The sequence below is a fragment of the Lipophrys pholis genome, assembly GCF_963383615.2.
Source record: "Lipophrys pholis genome assembly, chromosome: 1".
Classification (NCBI taxonomy): domain Eukaryota; kingdom Metazoa; phylum Chordata; class Actinopteri; order Blenniiformes; family Blenniidae; genus Lipophrys; species Lipophrys pholis.
Genome location: NC_137635.1, coordinates 43,510,019 through 43,522,872, shown reverse-complemented (window position 1 = coordinate 43,522,872; position 12,854 = coordinate 43,510,019). Strand labels below are relative to the sequence as shown.

The following is a 12,854-nucleotide window of genomic DNA, read 5'->3' as shown; positions in this document are numbered from 1 at the left end:
TCACTTGGAATAAGACAAAATTGGTACTTTGATACGGTTGCATAGCTGTCATGATGTTCCAAACAATCTCTCACCAGTTCCAAAGTAAATTCAGATAAAAACATTTTATGCTTCATAATTAAATTTTGTCATCGGGTGTCAAACAAAACTGAAGAAGTGCAGAAGTTAAGGGATGAAGACCAGACTGGCAAGTGGAAGGCTCGTTTTGCACACTATCTGGTTAAAACGTAATATATATTCACAAGAGAAATCCACCTTGATTCTGAGACCCTCCGAGAATTCTTTGAACAAAAGTCAAGGAGAACAGTGAGCCGCTCTGAAAGTGGTTCAAGCATTTTGGAAAACCTTTTGCAAATTGTCTTCACAATTTGTCACAACCCAGTGAGATCGGGGCTGCAGTCGAAGAGTTTTCTCTGAATGTTTGGATATGTTGAGGAAAGGCAAGAAGAGGAAAGGTCATTTTAACCTCTGTCATGACTGAACTGCTGGTTCCTACTGGACTTATTCTGCATTTCACCAAAAACCATGAGCACGTTCGAGAATCCACATTCCTCACTATGAATTAACTGGCGTCTTTTATTCATGCTTCTATCATTAAAGGAAATTATTTTCCATGAGGTGCACCGTGAATATAATTGAATTTGTTTTACCTATAATGACCTAAAATAAATGAGGTAAAAACAAAAAATGAGTTCTCTGAAAATAATTGTGAAAGACCGAAGTAGAGACAAGAAAAACCCAGCTTAACAATATCTTAGATTTAGATATAAAATCACTTTGTGATCAAGCAAAAGATTTGAAATTCAGACTCTTTTGAGTGAGGAGAGAGAGACGAAGAGAGATTTCATCTTACCTTGAACCTCATTTCTGTACAGGCAACAGTGAAGAATTATTTCTCTTGGATCTTAGTGGTAATGTCCTGTGATCAGCCGCAAATTTTCTCATTTAAAATACAGAACAGTTTCAGACTACAACCTCCATGTTTAATCATGTACACTAAAATGAAAACCCGGACCTATACACACAAACACATTCGGTACATTTGGTGCTAATATGTGTTTTAGACAGGAGATCCATGTATTTATTTTGGATTTATTTTATTTACCTTTGCATCGCCTTGCTTGACAGTTTAAGCAAATGAGCAATTGCTTCAGCCGTCCTGTCCCTATCCCATGAGAAGTGCTCTAAAATCAGACAGACGCTACAACAGCGGCTCATCAGCCTTTTTGAAACAGAGAACGACTTCAAGGGCAGCAAATAATACTAAAAGCTACTTGTTGAGTTGCATAATTCATCCGTCTTGACAATAAATATCCATACACATGAAGAGGCTCAGATAGTGATTTACCACAGTATGAAACATGTATTCAAACAAGCAACATCGTGTATTTCTGTTCAATCCAATGTGTTTCAACATTTCAAAGTCCATTCACAAGTCTGAGAATTATGTCTGTAAATCACACCTATTACGTTTTTAGACAATTTATTATGATGACATTTTTGGGGGGAGTTCAAAAACTGTCACATATTCAAAATAATGTTCATACTGAGCAATATTTATAGAATAGCTTTGCAGGATAGTCACTGTTCTCTGTTCATTACAGCTCCTCTGTGAATTCATGTACAGTAGTGAAGGGTGTTACAGTAAACAGGTTCTTGGTGAGTGACATGTAATTTTATGATGCTGACCATGGCTGCAATTATAGGGTGGAAGTTAATTTGCAGGCAGCCATATCACCTCTTTCCACGACTCTGGGAGTCTTTGTGTTTTGGCCAAGGCGGGGCCACAACACATGAAATGACGAGCAATGGTAGTTAAGCTTGCGAGCCGAGTTCAAACCACTGAAACTCCTGGGTTAAGGCTTCCCCACACAGTGAGAGTTTAACAATCTTGAGTCATCACAGCCTCTCACTGTTCGAGAAGAATTTGAATGATCATGCCTCTTTGTCTCCACAAATATCAAACACAATCTGATAGTGGTCACGGGCTTCTGACCGGTACCGTGGCCACCATACAACCACGCACAAAGCCAGACAGACGGCCAAAAAGTGTGCAGTTTGTGGGAGCCTTTAGACAGACACAACATCAAGTGACACTTTTCCAAACACTGATAGGACTCATTTGTGCCAGCGAAGGTTCGGCCGCTGACCCGGATAACACTCCCAACTGCGACACTGTGGATTAATGCCAGATCTGCAGAGGCGTTCTCACCCTTGGTTACCACTGACAACCAGCTAACCCTGCTCTAGCTTCTGAAGCGGTGCGTGTGTGTGTGTGTGTGTGTGTGTGTGTGTGTGTGTGTGTGTGTGTGTGTGTGTGTGTGTGTGTGTTTGCACAACAGATGTAGGTTACATTACCATGACAAAAAAGCCACACGCTTAAAAGATACTCTCAAGTGCTCAGAGAGGAAACATGAAACCTTTTGGAGTGACTTGGACTTCAGTATATGACCTTCGATGGTTTGTCTGCACCCTTATTGGTGTAAAATTTGTCTAATTCACACGGAATCAAGTCATACCGGCTTTCCCAAAGCAGAGAAAAACTATCAGATGGTGCAGAGGACAGAAAAAAAATAATGAACAGGTTTTTTGTTTAGCCAACTTGTTAAAGCTTTATGGCTTTTGATCATGATGGAAATCAGCTGACGATGAAGAGAGCGAAAAAGAACTGCTTCGACGATGCTTCTTTGTTTGGATAAAGATGTTTAATATTGAATAGCATCAGAAAAACTACAGACTGGTGGTAAAGGTCTGCGGGAGGAGCTGGCTTCGAATATGCTTCTCCCAGTGTGAAAGTCCATGCTGACTTATATAACGTTTAAGATATGGCCAACATTTGAGTTACATATTCAGTGCATAACAATCCATAAGATAAAATCAGAACATCAGTATCAGAACAAAACCTTGATCTTTGCTCATAGGCGCCTCATCATAACGGGGTGGAACATTAACTTTTCGCCTGAATTTGAAGCACCGCATATTTTATGATCACACACAAGAAGGAAACATGAATATAATGAGAGTATATAATGTGTAAGACACATGTTATATAGAAAATACACTTCAATCACACTTACTTCTCAAATTTTTTCTTTTCTGCTCTGAAGCCCACAACCTAGTAGAACAGAGTTTTGTTTTTTTTACCATATGCTCTCGAACCCTAACCCATTACACCTAAACTACACAGAGGGACAAGACTTTAGTCCTGCTTACAATCATAAAAATACAAAAAAAAAAAATGCCCCAGTTAGGCTTAGGAAACGTAATAGGTTTAGGAAGGTACCACCCTTCCTTGCGAAGAAAAATAAATGTCCTTCCTTATTCACTGGTCATATTTAAGATTTACCTCACCCAACTTTGCTGGGAGGTAAATAAATATCCACCCTTCATTAACTGGAGGCAAAACAATTCAGTTTTCCTCTTTTCTTTCTCTGCTAATTATTTCTATACAGCGCATTTGAAAAAACTAAACATATTTGCCATAATTATGAGTCAAACTAAAGACAAAGTGGATAAAAAGTATGGCGAGAGAGAAGTATTTAAAAGCTAGATGTTACAAAGAAGTTTCCCACAACAACTTATACAAACACCACACTCTAAAACGAGAACAGAGATTTTAAAAATCGCTCAAAGAGATATTTAAGCACAGATCAGATACGAGTTTGAATAACCAGGAGTGCCAAGCAGCTATTTCAACATCCTGTTGGCACCATGAGCTTTTTTTAAAAACTGTGGCCATGTCTACACGTAGCCAGGTACTTACAAAAACGGATATTTCCCCCTTGACGTTTTAAAAAAAAAATTCCACTTACACGGATCTGCATAAAATCCTGGTTCAGGGCTACCGGTACTATGAGCATGCCAAACCTGTAGGGGGCAGTGCAACGAGATGCAGATAGTCATGCTGGCCAATCAGAATCCTGGTAAACACACGACATCACAAATGCCGCAAGTTATTTCCTGTTCTTTCAGCGAAACAGTTTGTTTGTTTGGACCCTTAAACAAGCGGAGCTCCTCCTAAATGTGGCATTAGAATATAAAGCAAATAAAGCACAAGAACAAGGACTGATTTCACTGTATGCACTTTCATCACAGCGTTCAAACTGTAAATACATCTCCCTTTTCCCATTCTCTCCACATGCAAACGGACAGACAGAGCTTTTCTAAATCACCACTGTGGCCGGAGTTTTCAGAAATCATCGTTCTTGGAGACTCATAGCTGCATTTATGTGTAAATGCAAGGCCCAAACCCATAGAAATATCACTGGTTTTGTAAATTCCCGTCTGTAAACGAGGCCTCTGGTGGTGCCCTTTCTATCTGTTATCTGTCTGCCTTCTGCTGTGACACCATGACATGGGACAAGAGAACAATGAAGTGCTGAAACAAGTGACGCTCGCTGCATTCCCCACAGCTCGTACAACGCCTCTCATAAGACACAAATGACTGTTGGTGGCATGCATGCATGAATTCAAACACACAAATGAGGCATTCATAGTTACACTAACTCAAATTTAGCAAAGCACTGAGTTCAACAAACCTGATTTGATTGGTCTGCTGCATGGATAAAATGAACTGAACCAACTTAATTTTAATCTAAAAGTTTGGTCTTTATCAAATAATGAATGTATTTATGTAGCTAAACTTGATATTATGTATCTACTCTAATCTGTGCAAGACTGTGTGAGTTACCATCAATTTTGGGGGGGAGGATTGGATTTCAGAATAAACCACAAGCATAACAAAATCCCTTTTATGTGTCAGTTTCAGTACGAAAATGGTAGAAATGTTCTTATAAAAACCTTCCTGTTTTTTATGTCCAGCATTTTTCTGTTAAGCTCCAAGTTGGACTAATATACTAAAACAGATACTTTACAATTATTTATATTTGGATTCTAATGAAACAAACATTACAAATAATTCATTCATAATTCATCAGGAAGGGCGTCCAGCATGACTATTGTACCAAGTCAAACATGCGACAGCCCAACGAGGGAGCAGATGATCATCCAAAAAGTATGGACCGCTGCATGCAAGACAAGCCTGCGTTACCTCAGAGATTTATTTAATGTCCTTCTTTGTGTCTGTGTGTTTTGTCCCGGTGTCTACTCGTGACCCCATCACTACGACTGGCTGCTGCGACCTTGTTCTGCCGTGTGTGGTTAGCAACGACAACAGCACCGTTATCCTTTGATGAGATGCGAAAGAGAGCTCACCCTGAACAGTTCGGGAGGAGGACAGCAGCAGCAGCAGCCTTTCCCAGCTCAAGCACGGTTCTTCACGGATGAAATCACTTCAATTAAAACACAGGTTAACCAAGGGGGCCACTGTGTACATCAGATCTCTCCCTGCAGGCCTCTCCAAGTGAAACAACTCCACGATGTGGTGACCCACACTGAGACAGGTTGGTGGATTAAAAGATTGTACGCCTGAACGCATCACGGGTGTAAAGAAACTGACAAGTCACAGCTAATTTTGTTTCTCTGCTAATACGTGGAGCACAAAGTTCCTTTGTTAGTGATTGTTTTACAACATCACTGGTTCCCTGTAATAATGGGAGCATTTACGCTTCACTGACTTTATTAAAGTCGCTTATTTTATTTTAGTGCCTATGTTGATCAATGACAAGAACTATCTACAGAGTTTACACATCCTCCTTCATTAATTAATTAACTTTCAGAGCAATTTGGGGTTACGTAGCTTGTATTTACTTCATCGACCACAAATAAAAAAGTGACAAAAATGGAAAATAAGAAAACTACAGAGGAGATACAATAAACTCTATCTCAGTAAACCCACTTCTGCATCAGGCAAACATCAACACAAACGTTGTGCTGCGGTGACGGCAGCATTGAGGCTTTACTGCTTCGCGGAAGTCTTGATTTGATTAGACAGTATAGCCAGGTTTTGTTAATGGGTGACAGGTAGAAGCTTTAAATTAAAGTATTAAAGTAAAAGCTGAAGTTAGTCGGATGCATTTCACTGTATCCGTTTTAAAAACTGAACTATCAGAGTTAATTCAGTTTTTGTTGTCTGCATTACTTATTTAAATCTAAAATTGTCCTGAGCGTGGCGCATGTCAAAAACAGTGCATTTTGCCCTTTAACCTGTTCAGAGATGACGGCTTGTTTAATTTGAGTGTGAGAGTTCTTAAAAATGTGGGCCAACATAAACACACTGTAACGGGTAGAAGACAAATTACACAAACATACATGTTGTTGCTGCTCTATCATCAATTGTCAGTCATTGATGGCTCAGTGCCATAAGTCAAATTCATCATCAAAATGTAAAGCAGCATTAAAATAAATTACAATGGAACATTTATGACTAGAGTTAATCATTTGCAAATAACTACAAGCAATACGTGTGTTTACTCATTTCGATGGCCTGTTATTCACTGTTGTGCACTGATACAAGCCCCAATTGATCTGACAATGCCTCTCTCATGAAGTAAGAGTAATGATGATTAACTATAAAAAAAAAAAATATATCAGCATAAGCACAAGAACCACTTAGATTCACAGCAATGTTGAATAATTAGTTTAAACTAATGTTGGGCAACTTTGAATCAAAGAATCAAGAAGAAACAGAGAGTCTGGTGTCTTTAGATTTCAAGTGACAGCTCCTACTATACTCCTATCACCTCCCATCATACTTCCCCTTCATTCACTCTGCAATTTGCACCGTGTAATTATATTGCCTTTTTTTTCTTCCCTTCCCCGTCTTTGAAATACACGAATATAATACAGTGTCAAATCCACTGTGAAATTAGCTGCTGTCTGAGATAACAAGAAACAGCCTAAACAAGCAGACGCGGGGGCGACGGCAAAGTTTTTGAAGTGACGTGTTGCTGAAGCATCGTTCCTTCAGGGAAGAAGAGGAGGTTGTGGGTGTTAAAAGACTGACGGCATCCACAAACTGCCTCTAAACGAACAAAATACTCTCAACTTTAACATGTCGCAGTAGCAATAATTGCTGCTTCCTTCAGGTGTTGTAAAAGTGCATCTTGTGGCATTTTGATTTGTCACAAGCTTCGTAACTTGAAACACCACATAAGGGATCCTCCAGGACCAGACTTAGATACCACTGGTTCAGGCGGCATTTACACGATAACATTTCAAGTGAAAACACATTGTTATTGTGTTTTCATTAGAAAACGATGTCCGTCTACAAGGAAATGGGAGAAACGCTGAGAACGATGCAGTTTTCATGTTGGGCGACGAGTTGCCACTACTTGATTTTGTAGTGAAATGTCACACACACACGTGAACAAAGAACATTACGCAACAAACTTGAACAATGGTGAGAACACGGACAGTCGTTTGACCAGATGATGAAGTTGCATTGTTATGACAGGTGAATAAGGAGAATGAAGACTGGGAGTCATGACACCCTGGAGGTCACCATTGCTGTTATTTTCCATCTGCTTGCATGTGCAGTAGCAGCGTTTTCAAAAAGTTATATTTTCTCCCGTTTCCACACAGAGTTGGAGCTTTTTTTTCTTTTTCTTTTTTTAATTGCCACCTTTAGAGCCGTTTTCAAAAAGTTGCGTTTTCAGTGGCTCTGAGCACCACTATCATGTAAACAGGCACAGAGAACACAACTAAAGTTTTCTGCGTTCACTTGAACATGTTGTCGTGTGCGGCGTCTTTGCCACTGGTTTAGATCCTTGCTCACAGTGGTGACACTGGGATTCAAACCAGTGACTTTCTGGTTTCAAGCTTGAGCTTTAAATTTGCTCCAAGGGATATGCTCAAGTTTTTATTAAAGCAAACCAGCCTACAGCGTCATTCTGTTTTTTTGATTAGCGTTCTTGATTAAATTTCTCTCGGGATGGATATCAAACACAATCTCCTGACAGACATGTTCACATGAACCGTTTTCATTATGATCAGACTTTAATTACGATTACTTGTGTTCCCATGAGCACAGTGAAACGGTATCGCCGTGGTTTTGTTGAAGTTGATGGGCGAGCTGAAAATATTTCCGTATGTTTCCGGAGGGTAAAAAGAATTTATAGATTGTAACTTCAAAGTTTCAAAAACATTTATTCAGCAGGTTTGTGTCCTGTTCTGTTCAGAAAGCTTCATTCTTTTTACTGTTTTAAGCACCTTGAGATGTTGTTTGAGTTTAAAGTGTGCTATACAAATAAAATGTAATATCATCATCATCATTATCATTATTATCAAAACATTGTTTCCTAATCTGGGATAAAAAGATGACCTGTGGTCAGATGTATGAAAACAAAATTATGCTATTGGCTCATTAAAAGTTGTTATGCAAGACGCCATTTTAATGATGTTTCAATTCTAAATTCATTAGACATCCTTATCCTGGTGGTGTGTTTAGTGGAACTGTGTGTATGAGGGAAAATAACGGCATTTTGGGAGTTTATGAAAACCTGATCATCGGAATAAAATACCATGCTTCAAACCAGAAAATCTAACATTCTGTAGTCAATGTTTTCTTTAGTTTAGTTTGTTCAATGAACGGCAGTTCCTCTATTGTGCAAAATTTCTGTTAAAAAAGAAGTTCACCTGTGACAATTTGATAAAAAAACAAAAAAACGTTATTAACTCTTTAAAAGACTTACGTGAGATAAGATGAGCTGAGATGAGAAACTTCATGTTCATATTCCATTTTTCATTTTATTTATTTATTTTATTCAAGACTAAGAATTACAGTTACCCACTTCGTACCAGGCAGTGTGCTCCCCTCAGTCTCTAGCTGGGCCTGAATAGATACTTTTGAGCGTTACCTTAGTAGTGGTATAGTTTCTGTGTTGTACTTTGGTTCAGATTTTTTCCCATCTTGTGAGTATTTGCTTAGTTTGGCAGTTTCTTAGTTTGTTAGTGTTTGCTGAGTAGTTCAGTCACCCCTTCCCCTCCTTTTGTTCTCTGTCTTCTTACTTATCCTCTTGCATCAGCTCAGCTATCTTGTTTATTGGGTTGAGTCCCTTGCCACCTTTTATTTATTAAAGTACTCTTGAGAGAACTCCTGGTACCGGGTCTCTGTCCGCACCTGAGTCTCTGAGTGTGAATCGTGACAATTTTCATGTTTGTTCAAATCACATATCTCACATTACTTATGTCCAAATCTCATTTTCAGATTTTTTTAACATTGTAGCTTGTATGTATTTCTTAAATCTCAGGAGAGTTTCTGACTCTTTTACTTCTTTCTGAAATGTGTTCCATAAACTAATTCCTGTCACCATGACGGTTCGTTTCATTGCTTTGGAATTGAACCTGGATATTTTAAAGATGTCTATTCCTTTTGTCTCCCAAGGGAGAAATTGCAGTGTCACAGCAGCACAGTGGACAGTCACACAGAGATAATTAAAAACAAGCAATACGCAGGAGATAAAGAAGCAGAGGGGCAACAACGGGAGCAAGATAAAAAAAACAAGAATAACTTGTCAGGTTGCTGCTACCTTTTCTGTTCAAGCACAAAAGAGAGGAACATGATAAAGGAAAGGACAAACATAAGTTTGGACATGTGATTTTTACATCACATTGTTTGACTGAGCTTTGGTGTTTTATGATGGAGTGTGTTGAGACATACAATATATGGGTCCTAAAACTGATTTCAAACAGATAACAAAAACAAAACGAACACAAGTTAAAAGTCTCATGTCTTATCGTACGAAACACTTTGTAAAGGGAATAGACGAGTGAGAAGCAACCTGACCAGTTGTGAAACACATGATGGAAAATTCATCTTATATGTGACAAAGTGGGAGGGAGGGAATGGAGTTACACAGGTGAAATGGAATGGAAAGCTGAGAGGAAATAGTGAGCATGCCTTTAAGCTGAACAGTCAGACAATAGAAAGAATTCCAAGGTAAAGATTAGGCATTTCACTGATATAAGTTAATTAACAACTTGTGTTTTTATTGTTAACTGCAGATTCTGTAAAAAGTTTTACTCCAAGCTGAATATTTAGTTTGGAGTTTATTATAAGTTGATGTTTCCACGTGTCACATGTGTTCAGTAGGAAATCTGAGGCGAGCAAAGAGGCATGGAAGAGTGTCATGAAACCTCTGACTCGAGTTGCATAACTCATTGTTATTAGACGGGAACATTTGGCATTTGGTCTAACGTTGGTTATTAGAAACAGGCTGAATGTATTTCTTACAGTTTAAGCTCTTTAAGAACAGCTGTGTGTTTTCTATGGGCATAATACTGGCAATAATTACAGACTGTTTATTACGTTTTTGTCAAAGTTAGAGCACATTTACACATAAATGCCAACAAATTCATCTGAAGAAATACACAATTTGAAGAAGGAAGCTTATGTCTGGTGGTGTCAATAGCACCCTTCAATAATATTTCACTTTACAGTAGAGGCAATTTAACACACCTCCTATATCTATCTAGAAGCTTGATGGTTCATCCACCATGCTTTACGTCAGTGGGACATATACTGCATTGCACTATTCCCAGGAAATTACAGGTGAATACGTCACCATACACCATCACACAGACATCAATTTGGAGCCACGATTTAATTTCAAACATATGTTATTGGACAGTTGCATAAAACTGGAGTCTCCACAGAAAACCGACACACGCAAAGGAAAAAGGGAGAGAGAAATGATCCTAATCCCAAACTCCTACCAGGGACCTTTGTGCAATGGGACCATAATTCTGGTCATGTGAAAACCAAGGACAATGAAGAAGGGAATTCAGAAAACACACTAACTGATGGTCCCACAGTGAAACGTGTGTTTCTCATTCAGAGCGTCAAATGTGTAGCTTTCTGCTACACATTTTTCTAGAATAAAATATTAAAAGGTCTGTAACACCAATGAAGTAAAGACTGTGGCCATTCTGAATGTAAAAATGTTCATAACATAAAAAAATTGCCAATAATGTAATAACATAGTAAAATATATTTTACAAACTATAAACTATGACGGCTATCTCATCCACTTATTTATGGTCATCAAAATGCATAAAACCTGCGAAAAACTTTTATTTCCAAGATATGCAGCCGTATTTAGTAGTAGTTGCAGTTTATTTTTTTATATTGTGAATTTTTTTTAATGCTATTTCAATCATGTCATCCCTTATTACAATACTGGCAAAACTTTACTGCAATAATGGATAAAATATCAGATTACACTATTGGCAACTTCTTTCGTTACTAGCTTTGAAAATGCATTGAAAAAGACAGAAATTATTATATTGCTCGCCATTAATACATTATCTATTGTTACAATATGTCACAGCTCTTTCCTGAAACTTTTGGGCATTTTAATCAATGTGAATTTCAAACAATATTAGTTTATAGTCATTGGTATATTCCCACTTAAAGGGAGGTGTTTCCTGTGTTTTCATCAAGCACTGGAGCGCGTCTCCACCGACACCCTTCGCAGACCTGCGCAGATGATTGAACTGTGTCCCTCAGTCAGGGTGAGACACATTCGTTACCTTGTCCCTGAGCTGTGGAGGCTGCAATGTCTCACATGATGGAAACACCTGGACGTGTCGTGAAGGACACGCAGTCTGCACAGTTGACTGACCGGCCTGCTTCTCACCAGCAACACACACAAACACAAGGTTTCATCTCGTGTGCATCAACATCACACATTCACATTGCAACAGGGTAGTGTGGGGGGGGGCATCAAGAAAACACAGCAGAGAGACACCAGAGGAGGATCGATTCCCTCGGTGGAGCATCTCCACCGCCACATGCAGCTCACATTTCAGCACATCTGCTCTCAATGCGCCCCGGCTGAGAACCGGCCACGTCTCAGGCAGCACAGGGGGTCGGATCTCGTTCTCTGACAGCGACGTATATGAGAGAGAAAGCCCCTTCTTACCTTCCACATCCAGGCCATTCTTATTTCTACGCAGACAATGGTGGACCGCTCGTTTTCTTCAGCTCCACACCGCGTTCAGCGCCTCCGTCCGCAGACACCGGGGCTCACATGTCCGTCGCCGAAGAGGACGCGGATGCGGTACCGTGATCTGCAGGGATGGGCTCCATAAATGTTGGAGATCACCGTTATTCGTATCGCCTCTCGAGTTTTTTTTTTTTTTTTTTTTTTCCCTCATAGAGCCGCTGGCATATAAAATGCTGGGACCTGGACCGATGCTGCGCTGCTACTGGCTGGCGGAGACGCAGAGTCCCGCCCCCGCGTGCGTCACGTGACCGGTGCTGGGTTCCTGATTTTGGCTTTAACAACATCAGCATGAGAAGAGCAATCAGTCCCATCATCCAGTAACCTCGCGACTGTTATCACGCTATCATTTCATGTTGTAAAATCTTTACCAGCGCAATATATCTCCATTCAAAGTGGTGCCAGCCCTATCTCCTTTTTATTGGACATTGGTTTGTGCCTTATTCTCAAATATAAAAGCCTATCCCAGAAGAACATGGCTCCTTCTGGGACTGCTGCTGTGTGTAAAGTAGATGTCCTATATATTACCATCATACACACACATCACTTCAAAACTTTTTGGAAACTTCCTGGTAAATACGATCGTGTATTTCATTGGTTACCAAAACGCCAAGAGTAGTTGTAACACAGAATTAATAAGGCCTGTCTGAGCAGGGTGCGAACTACGGGGGTAGTTTTTTCATGGCCATCTGTAAAATTAGGCTAGTTTTATTTCTTTTCATTTGTGCATGAGGGTGAATCGTCACTCTTTCACTTTAATGAAGTTGCCGGCCTGCACGTAGTTCTTGTCCTCACCATTGAAGTGTGGGGGCGCTCGTCTTAAACGTCACTTTAAATCAGACAGCTGGTCAATTTCAAACAGGGAAACCTCGTAAATTTCGGATTTCCTAAGAAAACTGAGCTGGGGGACTCTGATGAGCAGCAACAGGAAGCTGATCCAGGTCTGTGGTG

At 39.6% G+C, this 12,854-nt stretch overlaps 1 protein-coding gene across 1 annotated transcript in view; it reads right to left on the bottom strand.

The window, feature by feature from the left end:
* The window catches only part of st6galnac3 (ST6 (alpha-N-acetyl-neuraminyl-2,3-beta-galactosyl-1,3)-N-acetylgalactosaminide alpha-2,6-sialyltransferase 3), a 76,541-nt gene extending 64,431 nt beyond the window's left edge, over positions 1 to 12,110 (bottom strand). Inside the window, exon 1 of the mRNA XM_080463277.1 lies at positions 11,823 to 12,110. Within this exon, the coding sequence (XP_080319403.1) occupies positions 11,823 to 11,840 (18 nt within the window). The 5' untranslated portion in view covers positions 11,841 to 12,110. The remainder of the gene's footprint in view (positions 1 to 11,822) is intronic.
* Between the last annotated feature and the right edge of the window lie 744 nt (positions 12,111 to 12,854).